Source organism: Setaria italica, chromosome VII, assembly GCF_000263155.2.
Source record: "Setaria italica strain Yugu1 chromosome VII, Setaria_italica_v2.0, whole genome shotgun sequence".
Classification (NCBI taxonomy): Eukaryota; Viridiplantae; Streptophyta; class Magnoliopsida; order Poales; family Poaceae; genus Setaria; species Setaria italica.
This window is the reverse complement of record NC_028456.1, coordinates 26,707,244-26,723,670: the sequence shown is the minus strand read 5'-3', so window position 1 is coordinate 26,723,670 and position 16,427 is coordinate 26,707,244. Positions and strand designations below refer to the sequence as shown.

General features: G+C 46.2%; 3 protein-coding genes and 1 long non-coding RNA gene across 5 annotated transcripts; all 4 read right to left on the bottom strand.

Annotated features, from left to right (window-relative positions):
• Positions 1-5,606: 5,606 nt before the first annotated feature.
• On the bottom strand, positions 5,607-6,115 carry LOC101772498 (14 kDa proline-rich protein DC2.15). The gene has a single exon (XM_004976398.2). The coding sequence runs from the start codon at positions 6,113-6,115 to the stop codon at positions 5,744-5,746; it is 372 nt and encodes a 123-aa protein (XP_004976455.1). The 3' UTR covers positions 5,607-5,743.
• Positions 6,116-7,233: 1,118 nt separating this feature from the next.
• LOC101772090 (14 kDa proline-rich protein DC2.15) lies at positions 7,234-7,927 on the bottom strand. The gene has a single exon (XM_004976397.2). It carries the CDS (start codon positions 7,851-7,853, stop codon positions 7,470-7,472), a length of 384 nt encoding a protein of 127 aa, XP_004976454.1. The 5' UTR covers positions 7,854-7,927; the 3' UTR covers positions 7,234-7,469.
• Positions 7,234-14,972, bottom strand: LOC101771413 (14 kDa proline-rich protein DC2.15). The gene is made up of 2 exons (XM_004976396.2): positions 14,506-14,972; positions 7,234-7,485 (listed from the first exon to the last, which is right to left on the bottom strand). The coding sequence occupies exons 1-2, from the start codon at positions 14,883-14,885 to the stop codon at positions 7,470-7,472; spliced, it is 396 nt and encodes a 131-aa protein (XP_004976453.1). The 5' UTR covers positions 14,886-14,972; the 3' UTR covers positions 7,234-7,469.
• On the bottom strand, positions 10,165-13,688 carry LOC105914819. 2 transcript variants are annotated; one of them, XR_001164507.3, is made up of 4 exons: positions 13,287-13,688; positions 12,676-12,928; positions 10,586-10,749; positions 10,165-10,427 (listed from the first exon to the last, which is right to left on the bottom strand). It is a non-coding gene; the product is annotated as an uncharacterized LOC105914819 (long non-coding RNA). The 2 variants fall into 2 exon arrangements; XR_001164508.3 differs by lacking the exon at positions 12,676-12,928 and having other exon boundaries at positions 13,287-13,669.
• Positions 14,973-16,427: the final 1,455 nt, after the last annotated feature.

Genomic DNA, 16,427 nt, shown 5'->3' with positions numbered 1-16,427 from the left:
GGCCGAAATAAGAGTATCACACACAACATCTACATTATATTCATTACTGAATAAATTTCAGTAGTTCCAAATTCTACAAATATGCTACATAATGTATGCATGTCTTTTTTCAGGTCAAGTTGCGGTGACGACTCTCCAGGACGCTTAGTGTATCTATAATGGCTCCGCTAGCTCCCAGGCTCGGAGGTTAAGCGCCAATTACTACTCGAAATATCTCCAGTAGCTCAGCTAGCTTCCAAGCTTAGGGGCTAAAGCGCCAATTACTACTTGGTATACCTCCAGTAGCTCCGCTAGCTCTCAAACTCGGGGGCTAAGCGCCAATAACTACTCGACGTGGCTCCTATGGCTCACCTGGCGTATAAGCTCGGGGGCTGGATGCGGCAAAATTACTCGGATGATGACTTGTATGAAGACTAAAGACCCTCGGATTGATTAATTAATCATTCCAAGGCTCGGGGGCTGATAAGCTACACCCAACAAGCTGATTTTTTTCAAGATGAAAGAAGAAGATTTAAGATTTTATTGACCCTCAGCCTGATTCTTCGATTCAATCTAAGGCTCAGGGGCTACTCCATATAGAGTGCGACTTCCGCCACCCTCCACATCACATTCCAAAGATAAAGATTACAAAATCAAGACAATCAAGAGCTTGAGCACACCATAGCCTCATGGCAGCTTTGAGGAACTTTGAAGATTCAGCTAGACAAAGTACTCGAAGAGCATCTGAAAAGTACTCAAGGCTGCTGCATTTGACTATGAAGCGCTCGGGGGCATGTCGGGATAGATCCCCAGTAACCGCAAGGAAGGAAGAAGACGGAATCCTACTAGGACTTATACCATGTAATCCTACTAAGGCTCCTCCTTGTAACTGATTAGTAATCCTGCCCCCAGAGTATATAAAGGAGGGCAGGGGTACCTAGATCGACAGCTCAAAACCATCATCAATAGCCAACAATCAGGCTACACAACACTCAAGCACAGGGTGCAATATACAACACCCCAAACATGACGTAAGGTATTACGCTAATCTGGCAGCTCGAACATGTATAAATCCGTGTCTTGTGTCCTCGATTTTACCTTCGAGTTCCAGGTTCGATGATTTCCCACCAACCAATCTACTACCTTAGGATACCCTTCGATAATTTGCCAGGTATAAAACACTGACACCAGCTACTTTTGTCTTTCCAAAATCTGATTTGTGTCCCATTTTAAGTGTGAAGGTTCCAAAACAAAGGAACTCTTTTTTTACCTTCATCAGACTAGCCCAAAAATGAGAATCCCCATTTCTCCACTGGACCTGTGATAGAAGTTTTGAATTGAGATACTTATTGTGCAAAATCTGTTGCCAACCTTCATCAGTTGTGAGCAGCCTAAAGAGTCACTTGCTAAGCAACGCAGTGTTCGTGATATCTAAATCATGAATTCCTAGCCCCCCTTGAGTTTTTGGTTGACACAAAATACTCATTAGGCGAGATAGTATTTTCTTTTTTGATCATCTATTTGCCAAAAAAAAATGTAGACTAAAAATAGTCCAATTTATTTAGAGGTTTTGCCAAATGGGCTGTTACTTTGCTGAATTCACATCTACCGAAGTTCCTTTGGAATGAGAGTGAGGGTAACCATAAATATCATTTGGTTAACTGGAAAACTGTCAGCATGTGCAAGGAGTATGTAGGAGTCCACAGTCCAAACAGAACTGGAATGACAATGTTACCTTGTCCCTGTTTCTCTGCCGCGAGGTACCTGAATGTTCTAGCTAGTTCAAACAACTAAATCGCAGTCCAGACTCCAGAGTAACCTTTACAAGAATTTTATGTTTCCACATAAATTTGTATGGGAACTCACATTCTGTTGCTTCAGAGCTTTATAAAATGATGAATCCATGGTAGCGATCACACTTTCTGAGCAACTAAATCAACTAATCATCAAATTACCAGCGTGGGACAAGCTTCCAAATCCTGCAGATTCTCACCTGAATATTGGAATTAGTGCTATACCAAGCATCACTTTGTGCATATGTCCAGTAAGCACCGATTGAAGGGGGTCAGGAGCTAGAAACTGAGAACCAGTTGCTGTAATTGTAGCTTGATATATATGTCGACAACTGAATTTGATTCCTGATGTATTTTCGCCACAACAGAAGAAGCTTGCAATCTGCAAGCAGGGTTTCATTTACTGAATTCCTAGTGTGGTTAGTATTCAAGCACACGAATCCATCAGCTGCAGAAGCACATAAATCAGCCCTGTATTTCATGGTGAACAAAATCGGTGGTGTGTGTGTGTGTCTATATATATATATATATGAAATCCAAAGGGTGTGACCCCGGTGATGGTGGTCAAGGTTTGGTTGATTTACGTTATCATCTGGAGCAGTCTTAATGAATTTGGCAGGCTACCAAACAAGCAGACAATAGAGAGAGCCATGAAGCTAGCCAAAGCCCATTGATACAGTTGATGTTTACTGTTTATCACAAACTAACTGGTATTCTTCCTAGGTGAGCTACCAGTGTGTGTTAGTATAGAGCCATAAAAATTCATTGTAAGGTGCATAATTATATTTTCTCTAGATTACTTAGGCCTTGTTTAGTTGCCAAAGTTTGGAGGTGCCAAATTACTGTTACAGCATTGTAGCACACTGTAGCGTTTCGTTTGTATTTGTGAATTATTGTCCAAACATTGACTAATTAGGCTCAAAAGATTCGTCTCGCAAAGTACAACAAAACTGTGCAATTAGTTTTTAATTTTGTCTACATTTAGTACTCCATGCATGTACCGCAAGTTTGATGTGATGGAGAATCTTCTTTTTGCATAGTGCCAAAGTTGGGAGTTTGGGGTGAACTAAACAAGGGCTTAACATCGCAACCTTCATTGGAGATTCTCTATGGTCACAGTTGGATCAGGAATCATGCCATGCAGTTTTGCCAGAATGACTCCTGTCAAGTTGCAAAATGAAAAGTCTAGGACAATTAGCTTCCTGAGCAAGATTGCTTAAAGCAGCAGGGATTGGGCCAAAGAAGATAATCCCTACCCAAGGAAAGGAAATAAAGCTTACTCAGCTTGCCTCTTATAAATTGTTTTGGACATGCCAATAACTTAATTCGAGGTCATGTTGAAGAGGGATGCAGGTACTAGGCTAAACAAGAAGATTGACTTCAAGGTTCAGAAATCAAGCACTGGCAACGAGCCAATGCGATCTGGTATAGGGCCTGATTGATAGTCTATACTGTTGCCAATGTTTAATTTGGAGGAGTAAAAAAACTCGTGTCATTTTGAGCCGCTAACCTGAGACTTACATAGAGTAGGCTGTGCAGATTTTGTAGTTCTAGTATGATGGTGGACCAGAAAGATTGTTAAACTAAGCAGTAGTGTTCGTTTGTTTGAGGCCTCGTGAGGCAGGGATGCTACCAGACACTCCTTCGCCGTTACATCAAGGAATTTGATTACGGACCCATCTTCATATGTCATGAGGAATTGAACCCGCGAGGTTGGTCTTGGCGAGCACTGAGGTGAAACAGAGGCTGCTAAGCCTGCTATACCGAGATGCGGAGCAAGCAATCCATGGAGGTGAAGGTGAACACCTGCCAGCTCTGTGTCAGGCTGTCAGATCCATGCCACCATGTCTTCGCAGTGATGAATTAGCAATAACAGGGAACTAATTACTTTCCGGGAATGACATGAGGCCCTTGAAAGCCAGCAGGGAAGTGAGACACTCGATGCTCCTTGCGGGCAAAGCGTCGAGCACCATGAGCGCCGCCTGGTGCCGGCACGAGCCAGCTCACATACAAACCGGCGAGAGGCACTCATGGGTAAAGTTAGCGGAGGGACGGGTACCTGTAATGCGCGAACCTAGCAGGGAGGCGGCAGTGGCCGGCCGGAGCCGAGCGAGCAGAGTACTCTGCCACTCTGGCGAGGATGCGGTAGAAGGCTAGAAGCTGCCTAGACGTCGCGCGCAGCCACCGAGCGGCGGCGCGAGAGGGAATCCGGCGGCGAAGGCTAGGCGCGTGGATTCTACGGAGGGCGAGCGCAGCAAGCATGGCAAGCGGGGCTAGCGGACGTCGGCAGTGGCCTCGCCGCGGTTGTCTTTGTCGCCGGCGGGGAATATTTACGTGTGGCCCCAAATTTTTATAAATACCCCCCTGGATTGGATCGCAATTAATAATCGCGATCCGAATATTTTCACTTAGACCCCTAAATTTTACAAATAGACCCCTATTTTGGATCGCGATTATTAATCGCGATCCAAATTATTTACAGATGCACCCCTGGTTTCGGCCGGGCCCTGCTCTCGCCGCCCCGCCCGTCCGCCGTCGGCCGCGGCCGCCACCATTCCGGTGGGAATCACGAAGACCAATCCCCGATCTTTCTCCTGCAGCACTCAGGCGAGCGGTCCGAGCAGCCGCAGCAAGCATGGAGGCTCGATGTTGTTGTTCCCTGATGACCGGCGGGCCGGCGGCTGATTTGCCGAAACAGCCATGAGAAGGTGCGAGAGATGAGTCAGAGAGGCCGCGCGTAACCGCGATTTCTTCCGTGAAGATGCGAAATCGATGCTGCACCTGTTTCTTTTCTTGCTTTGACAGCCATTGCCGCATAGTGTGCGTAGTGCAGACTAAAAGATGCAGAGATAACTGACGTTTTACTACGCTATAATCCAGCTACTAATTCAGATGATGTATGATTTTGTTTGATTTCACCACAGCATCAGCACCATGTTGATGTCAACCTGACTAATTGCACAGAGCAGAGCAACACCTGATAAGGTTCCAAAATACACCCTCAGATTACTCTTACTGAAGGTGAGATGATATAACGTACAATAATATTGGTCAGCTTGCCTCAAATACACCTTCAGATTACTCTTACTGGAAATGTACATCAATAATAAAACTGAGTACGTAATAACAGTAGACATGATGAGTGTGTATGCAGGCGACATGCCACCATGTCTTTGCACTGATGATGTACGAGCAGTGAACCTGCTACTGGCACTTGAAAGCCAGTAATTCTTTCAAATCACCAGTTATGTAATATTGTTTGCGCATGAATTTTTTATGGCATTCAAACCCCCATAGCCTCACCCTTTGCATGAAGGCCTCCTTATAACCTCACTATCACCTATTGCTAATGATAATGTATATATTTTTACCTTTGATCCTTTTTATTGAAGAATAAACAATATTTTGAGCATCTAAATGACTTAAAAAAAGTTATCAACTATAAACTGTAATTTCGTTGAGAGCTGAACAATCAGATAAATTTTCTCTCCATTTGTAAATTTGTTTGAAATTATAAGAATTCTCAAATACAAATTGTACAATCAATACTTGCTATCATTGTCGGAAATTTTCAGTTGATCTATTATTATCATTCGTGTTAAAATCTAACAATGATGTGTTATCACAGTTGGTTTTAAATGAATCGACGGTGATAAGATGCAGGTGTTTGGTGTTTCTGTAGTATTTCTCAGTATGCTCACTCCGTACACGCTCTATAACACAAATGAGAAATATCTATAGCTCGAAAGCAGCACAGGAAAAATAGCAAAGAAAATTTATTCATACAAGCGAATTGCCAGACAATACAAATGAATAATCCAAGGAATTCAGGGACACGTCCACGCAGGGACTTGGCACATCAGGAAAAACGGAAAAGCGAAAGCTGATCAAACCGGCACGCACGCGAATAATAAGCAAAAGAATGTTGGCATATGCATATGCTCGGCTCATGCCAGACACATTGCAAATGCTTAGAGGCACTTGAATCCGGTGGGCACGGTCTTGCCGCAGTGGTTGAGGATGAGGCTGAGGCTGACGTCAATTGGCAGGTTGAGGTTGATGCCGAGGATGTTGCCCTTGATGGCGGTGCAGAGGCACACGGCGGCCTCGAGGTCGACGAGACCTTCCAGCAGCGGGCAGCAGGGCTCGGTGGGTGGCACACCGACCTTGGCCTTGATGAGGCCCAGCACGTTGGCGCACACACCCAGCTTCAGCGCGTCGCGGGGGCACTTGCCGAACGACGCCGGCGTCGAAGAGGGGCAGTGGCCGCCGCAGGCGCTGGCCATGGCGAACACGACCATGTTGACGGCGAGGAACAGCGCGATCGAGGCCTTGCCTGCCATTGCTACGCAGTAGCAGCTGCTTGGCCACAAGCACGAAGCAGAGTGATTAAGCTGGTGTGGCTTAATGACTCGAATGCTAAGCGCCTGTGATGGTCTAGGATGTTGCTTGAGCGTTATTGGAGTGTTATTGGAGCGTTATACGCTAAATTATTGGAGCAGTGGTGATGTATATCATGCGAGGTTGGACGTCGATGTCCAAGCTGCTTGAGTTCTAACAGTGCAAAACGAAGGTATCAAAGTTTTTTTTACTACAAAATATGTGATATTTCCCAACAGCCTTTTTTGAGTGGCCAACAGTTTGTGCTTTTTATAGTTTTTTTCTCAAGCGGTCAACAAATTTTCTATTAAAAATGTTCTGTGTATAGAATGAAAATGTTAATTTGAACCCAAATAAATAGAGAATTTGAGGTGGTCACATGATAACATCAATGTACAGAAAGAAGAAGACCACCTCAAGCAGTCAAGCCGCTGGATGATGCAAAGACCTTTAATTTCGTCTATTGGACATTGTCTGTGTTGGAAACAGTAATGGCTCAATGTAGTGTATTGATCTCCATGTCTTCCACTTATGTGAAGGGGTTTCGCTCCAATGCCACAATTTTTGAATCTCATCAGAATCTCCAAGGTTGTAATGTCAAGATAGAACTACCTCAACGTGTTGTCAAAGTTGATTTAAGCGAATTGCTCATTTAATTGGGTGTTCGGCCGCCCATTTACTTCAATATTGCTCTCATACACTGTCTAAGTTGATGAGATAAGTGTTCCATGGGTATTATGCCCATTTGATTCAATTGCTAGGAGTTATGTGTTTATTACTATTACATTGGAAAATAAGAGTAAATAAACCAATTGTGAATCATTTGTGCACTTTGTTATGATGGAAAAGATGAGTGCAACACACGCCCTCGAACGAAAAGAGGAATTCACTTATATTTGCAAATAAATGTTAATTATTTCATTAAAAATTGGTTGGATATTGCAGCAAGTTTTTTCAACAAAACTGAAAGTGTTAAACACTTTCCTAAGTAGCGAACTTCAGGCGATAGAGTTTCCCATAACAAAGGTGTGCAAAGGAGATTGCTGCAGCTGCAATGCAGCCAGATAAAAAACTCACAAGATTAAAGAAATTAACTTTATTCATATAACGAGTGGATTGCCGAATACAACATAATAACCCAAATGATTAGTCCATGTAAGAACTAGCACAGGAAACACCAAAAGGCGGAAGCTGGTCAGACCGGTTACATTCGCACGTAGCAACCGATAAGACTGCACTAAAACAAATGGAGGATAAGCAAAAGAATGTTGGCATGATCGGCTCATGCATGCCAGGTAAATGCATCGACAGGTTAGCTTAGAGGCACTTGAATCCGGTGGGCACGGTCTTGCCGCAGTGGTTGAGGATGAGGCTGACGTCAATTGGCAGGTTGAGGTTGATGCCGAGGATATTGCCCTTGATGGCGGTGCAGAGGCACACGGCGGCCTCGAGGTCGACCAGACCCTCCAGCAGCGGGCAGCAGGGCTCGGTGGGTGGCACGCCGACCTTGGCCTTGATCAGGCCCAGCACGTTGGCGCACACGCCCAGCTTCAACGCGTCGCGGGGGCACCTGCCGAACGAGGCCGGCGTCGGCGTCGGGGTCGACGGCGGCGGGGGGCAGGGGACACCGCCGGCACTGGCCACGGCTAGCACGACCAGGTTGACGGCCAGGAAGAGCGCGATCGAGGCCTTGCCTGCCATTGCTGCACTGCAACAGTTGCTTGACCACAAGCACGAAGCAGAGTGATTAAGCTGGGCCTGCTTAATAACTCGATTGCTAGGCGCCTGTGATGGTTTGCGGTGGTGCTGGAGTGTTGCATTTATAGGAGAAAGATGGACGCAATGCCGATTAGTTTATGGTGTGCTAGCATTCCCGTGAACACGCAGGCATGTGCGGGCGATGAGACGGGTGATCTGGATTTGATTCACAAATGTTTTGGGATGGTGCTCCAGGAATAAGGTTCCACTGTAGAACAGCACTACTGGCCGAGATTGCTGCATTGGCGATGCGTGTTGGCGTTTGTTCTCGCTTGATGGTTGGTCGTAGTTTAATTAGCAACATGGCATAGGTGCTAGCTGCTTTTGTACCTCAAGACATGCTCCAATCCCGAATATACATCAGACGTCTCACGCGAAGTTGGTAAATTTACATAAATTAAAGGTACAGCGTCACATAGTCTTTTGCAACCCGAGTTCAACACAGTCTTTTACAAGCAGAGTTCAAATACGCACAGCGGAACAGAGTTCGAATACAAACTAAAGTTTAACAACATAAAGAGCGATGTTCGAATACAGACTAAAGTTCAACAACATAAAGCGATAAACAACGACGAGGAGTAGCAGGCATCGCATCAAGCCCACTGATGGAAACCCCACGGAGTATCACACTTCACGGAAAAGGTGGCACCCCACTCTACAATCCACCCCTCAGGTGGCTGCTCCTGCTCCTACGACTGCAAGTCATGGATTTGCTCCTTAGGCTCCTTTAACTTAGCCTCCTTTAACTTAGCAATCTTTATCTTAGCCTCCTTTAACTTCTCCTTGAGGTGCTCAATGTACTGAGCCTTGTCACTTAACCCTGAATCTGCTCATTCTTCCTATCGATTTGGATACGGTAATCCCGTGCCCTGTCAAAAAACAGCCTATTCTGAGCTTCCCGACGCTCGAAGAGGTTGAACAGAGCAATATTATAGCTGACGGTACTGGCCAAGAGGGCGCCTACTGGTGTAGTGGCGTCCAAGTCCATAATGCGTGCCGCCCATTGGGGATCAGACTGATACCTAATGGGAAAGAATGCTGCTGGTGTACCCACGATCTCCTCTGGGTGCTTCTCACAAAACTTGGTGAGAGCTTCAAACGCAGCAATCTCCCATGTGTCTGTCAGCTTATGGCCATGAGCCACAACCCTCCAAGGTGCCCATCCTGGGTGCGCGGGGGTGGAGGGGATGTCGAGGACAACCTCACAACAATGGAACCCCAGCTCAATGTACTCCCGCCCGACGTACTCCGGGGGCTCAACGTAGCCAAACTCCTGAAGCGTATCCCACAACAGCGAGGGAAACCCACCCCGGTGGAGGCAAGTGGAGCGGGCCCAACCGTCGGCACCAACCTGAACGTGCGCTGGAGTGGCCATCTGCGATAAGAGGAATATCTTCTGCGTGAGGGCAAATTTTAGTGAAAGTTTAACAAATTTTGTAACGAGAGAGAGTAAATATAGAGGTGATACTAGGAAAAACCCAAAAGAACCCAATGAGTTGATACGATATGACGCATCCATAATATGTGTCCTTACAAAAATCAGGTACATCGGTTTACTTATTCCAATAGGCCAACATTTGATTAGTATGTTAAATACTTGATCAAGGGGCTAAAATCTGCACACTATCATCATTATCTCGTCCGATCTCCATTTTTATGATGTGATCCATAACAATTACTCATCCATCCCAAATTATAATCCCAAATTATAAGTCATTCCAGGAATCTTGAAGAGTTAAAGTATCTCAAGTTTGACCAAATTTATATAATAATATAATAACATTTATGATGTTATCTAAGTATCATTACATTCTTCATCAATTATATTTTCATAGTATACCTATTTTTTTATGTCATAAATCTTTATAATTTTCTTTATAATTTTGATCAAACTTGAGATGATTTCTCTAAAAAATGACTTACAATTATGGAGGGAGTACTTTTACCACAAGTATCAAATGGATCAAACTTGAGATGATTTGACTCTCCAATATTCTTGAAATGACTTACAATTTGAAATGGAGGGAGTACTTTTACCACAAGTATCAAATGGTCCTAAATCACACAAGTGCCAGTAAATCACTCGACTTCTGCCTCTACCTCATGCTCGTACTAGTATTCATTCATAAGAGAAATTAAGGAATCATAGGCCACCTACTCTAAAACGACCCAAATTCCCATTTCTGCAAATTCCCATTTCTGAGAATCTTATGCACCTCCATGATAGTCCCAGGAAGACTATTGTGAATCCCTATTTCAGATAGTACAAATCCATACCAACATAGAAATATAGAATAGCAACAGTGACAATATCATAAATGTCGAGTACATCACTTTGACACATGTTGGTACAAGTCCATCAAGACTGAATCATGAAAGGTAAAATATCTACGCAGCGGAAATATGTAGCGTGGCGAACAACATCACCAGAGGCGACTTGAGCGAGGGACCATCCCAAATCTTCCCATCCATCGTTGGTGAAGTTGTAGTCGGGCTCCGACCCTAAAAAGCCACCATCTACCCCAAGAAGCGGGCAGACCATGTCAACTCCCAGAAGCAACAAGCCAAGAAAAAATAATAATATATGCATGGATCAACCTATATATGGTTGTAGAAGTATATATGGTTGTAGAAGTATATGCAGCAGCATCATTCAAGGAAGCATAAAACAATACCATCTCCAAGGTCAACACCTCACATCAAGGAAATCGTCACAAACCACCAGATCCTTCGCTCCAAATCCTTTCTTCGCTCAAGTATCCAGAACCCAGACACACTAGGCGATGTAGGCGATGTGAGAGCTCCCTCCCCCACATCTCAACGTCAAACGTCAGCCTACCTAAAAAAAGAAGGTAGAAGATTAAACAAAATCCGATCAGAAGTAGCGGTAGTCAACAGCACTGTTCATAACCAATAAACACGAACTATACACGAACTATAGCTATATACACCTTTGCTATACACTTACTCTGCAAAGGTTGTACATCCATCCGAACAGTAGCGATCCGTCCAAACCCCACTAGCCCTAGAGTCTAAAACCGTCCTCAACGGCATGGCACATCTCCCAAGTTGAGGACCTCGAAGCTGTGAAACCTACCCAGGTCAAAGCAGGTCAAAGCAGGTCAACACCTTGAACTCCTTACATTGATCCTCCAATCCGCCTACAGGCTGAGCACTATCTCTCGAACCAAACCCCGCCCGTAACAAGACGAACGTAACAAGACGAACGATATGTACGAAAATAGATACTGCGACTGGTGGTAAACTGACTTGGTCCTTAGAGGCCAAGAGCGAGCACTCAACTCCACAAAGTATGTGCCGAAGCACCTGTACGCTCCACAAAGTATGTGCCGAAGCACCTGCAACGTACAAGTACGCCACCTGCTCCTCAGTGTCCAACAAGGTACCCACCACAGACAAAGAGGTGGAAAGAGTCCAGAATGCTCTCCCCCAGCCAGACACTCCTCAGTACCAACGACGGCTTGCTCCAGCCAAAACACGTCAAGGAATCACACTCACCCAAAACACACGCGAGAGTGCACAAGAAATTCCATTATCAAAACCATAACATATGCCCATCATGACATATGCCCATCCATAACTCAAAAGCATGTATATGGATATAGTAAGATGGACTAGCTAGGGCTCTGTAGCTAGCCCACAGGTAGGTAACAAGGAAAAACAGAATAAACAATTATCAAAGTATAGCTAAAACTAGACTATGCAATCAATCATCAAGCATCATAAATAAAGCACTAGCAACTAAGCATTCATAAATAAATAAAGCACTAGCAACTAAGCATGCATAGAATCTATAAGATTGGAAGTAACATGACACATTGCCCGTAGATGTTAGGGTCAGTCTTCCGGATCGTAGCTCGGGTCTAAACAAAACGAGATAGGGCACAATATAAATTAATCAGCATTATATATAGGCAAAAACTCCAAGAAAGCCAAATTTAGAAGATCTTATAACATCAAACAAGCTACAAACAGCACGGGCTCGATTTTACGAATTTAATGCAACTGGTTTCATATTTTTTAAAGTTCAAATGAATTAGTTATGAATTTTTAAAAATTAAAGGATTTATTTAATTACTTAATTAATTTGAAAAAACATTAAATTAAGGTAACATGTGTCAAGCTCCTGATTGTGCCATGTGGCAGCACAGGAGTGTGCCATGTGTCGACTTAATCAGCAACAGTCATCGTTGACCAAGTCAACGGCCAGTGTTGACCAAGTCAACGTTGACCGATCACCGGTCAACTGGACCCACCGATAGGGGGGGCCATGGGTGAGCCCCACCCTATCATACATGGCGCTGCCACATGGCGCCCACATGGCTGCACAGGTTAGCCCGGGATCCGGTGTGATGACCGAATCCCGTGCACCACGCTCGTGTCTCCGAGCGTGCGGCGCGCACTGATTGGGTAAGGCGCGGTGAGCGGCGACAGCGCGACGTCGCGGCGAAGGGCGGCGGTGATGTCGCGACGAAGCGCACGGCGAGATGCAGGCGACGCGGGCTGGCGCAGAGGCTACGGCGCTAGCGGGCTGCACGTGCGTGGTCACAGGGTAACCCCCACCCGCGACACGACCGGCCATACACGCGGTGTCCTTGGATCCTAGGGCCGCGACAAGGGCACGGCAGCTACACTTGCATGGAACGGTGGCACGAAGGCCGAACTGGCGGTAAAGGTGGCGGCTCAATGGCCGAACAGAGGCGCCGAGGGGAGAGGGAGAGAGGGAAAGGGCGGCGGCGCTCACAGTGAGGCGGAGGAGAAGAGGGATGTCAGCGTGGTGAAGGCTCGCGAAATGGCTCCCTTGGTGACGGTGGCGACAACTCTTCCTCCTCGAGCGGCGACGAGGCGAATCCGACTCCTCTTTCCCAGCCTGGCACGGCCTCCTCCTCTTCCTCTCTTCTTGTCCCCTTCTCTTCTTCTTCTCCTCCTTCCTTCCCTCTGCCTTCATCCCCTTTTCTCAACAGTGTAGTCGTTTACCAAGTACTAAATAAATTGAACTACACAAAGAGACATGGGCTGTAATCTAAACAGTCACATTTCTGCATAGAAAGAACTATTTTACTACTAACAAGAGCATGGTTAAATCAATTAACTGCAACCAGCAAGCAATGGCTACAACTTACAAGTGCCTTCTGTGCATCAAGTTAAGTTTGTGAAATAAAACATTTTCATAACATCAACAAATTATGCACAACATATGCAATGAAAAATATAGTGAGAGCAAAAAATAAATGTTCAGGAAGGTTAATTTCTTTTCTGGAAGTGATTAACTCAGATATAGTAAAACACACTGGAAAAAAGCGGCGAGTGAAGCGGCGGCGAACACGGGAAAAAAGCGCGCTCATGAGGTCTCACCAGTGGTCGATCCGGGCGGTTCTTTGGGGCTGGAGTACCCGGGAAGGTGGTCGACGGCGAGGCGGTGGTGGCGGCGCGGGCGGCTTGGAAAACCAAGAAATCCCGGCGGTGTGGTGCTCGGCTGGGGCTTGGATTTGCTCGGGGAGTTGGAGGGGAATGCGTTAAAGTTATGTGCGCGGGCGATTTGGAATCCGTGGTGCGGGGCGCGGTGGATTTTGCCGGCGGCGTTCGGTGGTTTGGGTGGACCTGGCACAGCACGAGCGAGAGCGAGAGGAAGAGGAAGAGCGCGGCCGGGGTGGGGGTGGCTTTAAGCCGAGGGGCAGGCGGTGCGGGACGCGTGCCGGCGCGAGGTCCTCCGCGCATTGGCTCAGCAGGGCGGTGGGTGGACGACGGCGGACGCGTGGCGCGCGGAAACTGACGATGGTCAGCCGAGCCACGCTGATTCAGTTGGCCCGACGCCAATGTTTCCCCCTCCTTTGACCGGCGCTAGAACTTCCTCAACTCGTGCATAACTCGCCCATCCATGATATACAAAAATTGTTTCCCAACAATAATCCTACAAGTTTTAATAAAACGTTTTTTGAAAAGCTTGTCAGATTAAGAGATTTGTCGCACCAAAGTTTGGCGAAAACACGAGTTTTGCTCCAAATTTCAGAGATATCCCACCCGAGTTTTTGCAAAATTTAGGCTGGAATTCGAGGATCCATATGTTGATGAATGAGTTCAAACTTACCATGCATGTCAATTTCAAATACAGTTCTAGAAAGAATTTAAGTGAAATGTTTGTATGAAAACTTAAGAAAATCTAGTGTGTATGTGGTGGTTTCAGGCTGTTTCTCAGACTCGGATCCACTGTTTTCAGACCCTGTTCAAAAGTTAAGAGAATTTGTAGTTCACGAAAACAAAACCGCAAAAGTGTGCAAGCGAGAATTCGCTGCAGTCGATGAAAAATGTGGCTCAGAGAAAATAGAAAAAAAAATATAAACTGTATTCATACAAGCAGCTTGCCGGATACAAATAAGAGAATAGTAATCCAAATTGTTCGAGGACACGTCCACACAGAGGACGAGCAACTTAAACAGGAAACACCGAAAAGCAAAAGCTGGTCAAACCGGCTACACGCGTATGACAAGCAAATCAAAGAACACGTCGGCATGCTCGGCTTGCTCATGCCATGCCGGAGACGAACGCGACGGTCAGCGCTTAGAGGCACTTGAACCCGGTGGGCACGGTCTTGCCGCAGTGGTTGAGGATGAGGCTGACGTCAATTGGCAGGTTGAGGTTGATGCCGAGGATGTTCCCCTTGATGGCGGTACAGAGGCACACGGCGGCCTGGAGGTCGACGAGACCCTCCAGCAGCGGGCAGCATGGCTCGGTGGGAGGCACGCCAACCTTGGCCTTGATGAGGCCGAGCACGTTGGTGCACACGCCAAGCTTCAGCGCGTCGCGGGGGCACTTGCCGAACGATGCCGGCGTCGGGGTCGGCGTCGACGGGGTGGACGGCGTCGAAGGGGGGCAGTGGCCGCCGCAGGCGCTGGCCATGGCGAACACGACCATGTTGACGGCCAGGAACAGCGCGACCGAGGCCTTGCCTGCCATTTCTGCACAGTGATAACAGTACCCCTGACCACAAGCACAGAGGAGGGTGAGCTTCAAGAGGAGCTCTTGATCGGTTGCTCGGTTGCTGAGTGCTTGTGATGGTTCGAGACGGTGTTCGAGGGCGCTATTTATAGGAGAGAACGGTGCAGCGATGCTGTGATCAATCAGTGAGCGTGCATGTGAGGTTGATGAGCAGGCCATGGATTGGTTTGTTGAGAAGTTGAGGTGGCACACAGGATATACATGTTCAGAAACTCGGGAGTGGCAGAAGTGAACAAGATTGCTGCAGTGGTGGACGCATGTTTTAAGTTTGTTCCTGCCTGAATGTGTTAATGGTACTCTATTGGGCGATCTTGGCGTTTAGGAGGATCGATGTCTATACCTGGTAACATGCGCAAATGCCAAGATGCTGGTTTACGAATGTTGTGATGGCGATCGATTGTTCACGATCAGGGGGATGAAAGCTAGCGCGGAATCATATGACGACGCAAGCGGCGAGGACAAGCTTCAAGCTTGCATTGCTCGTTGTTTCCAAGCAACTTACCACTCTATGCTTCTCTTGCTTTTCAGTGTGTGGTTGCATAATAGAGGGAGCGGAAATGGACGATGGAAAAGAGATGCTAATTTTTCAGCCAACTAAAAACAGCATATCGTTTGTAGTCGACGGCCTTTCTTCAACCTTCGGACAGCCAGCGATACGTTACTCCTTCCCCCCCCCCTATTTCTTTGGTCCTGCACGGAGGCTTTCACACCTCTTCACCCTCGTCCTCATCTCCGATGGCCCTCTTACTTGTGGATCTATTGCTGTCACCGCTAACCGGACATTCTTTGCCTCCATAGCTGCCGGAGCCATCCACCTGGTTCAGTCTACTGAACCGACCTGCCTCCCCAAGATCTTCCTCTCACTACAACATTTTGTCGAATGTTTTACAAATGGTTCGAGTGTTTGTAATTTATTTTGGACAATCCTTGAGAGTGAAAACAAATTAGCAACCAAGGATCTGGAACCAACTTTTTCCAACGAAAAAACTGTAGTTCACTTACTAAATAACTAGCCAAAATGGCTTAATTAGATTTAAAAACCCTTGGCCATTTGAATCTAAAGAAGAGCAATAAACATCGTGCATTAAAAAACAATCAGGACATGTGAAAATTTCCAGTAGTAGCGTAGTGCGGCATTCATGGAAGCACCCATAAAGCCTGCACGTTAACCCACGCCTGTGAACTCCAACGTCGAGTGGAATTTCTGAAAAAATTTCACCCTTGAGATACAGAGATAGTCACTTGAAATCATTTCCCCGATTAAGATAGTCACTTGAAATGGAAAGGAGAAAGAAAAGGAAAGCTGGATGTTTGGGCCTAGTTTATTTAGGTTGGGCGGGACCATTACGACTACTTGAGCCCATATTAAGGCCCATTTCTCAAACTTCTTATTGGGAAATTTTCCCTGGGCTGAAATCACTGGGATGGACAAAAGGGGGGAAAATTAATGCATCGTTCCACGAAACATTCACACCGGATCTCGCGCTCTTGATGCCTCAG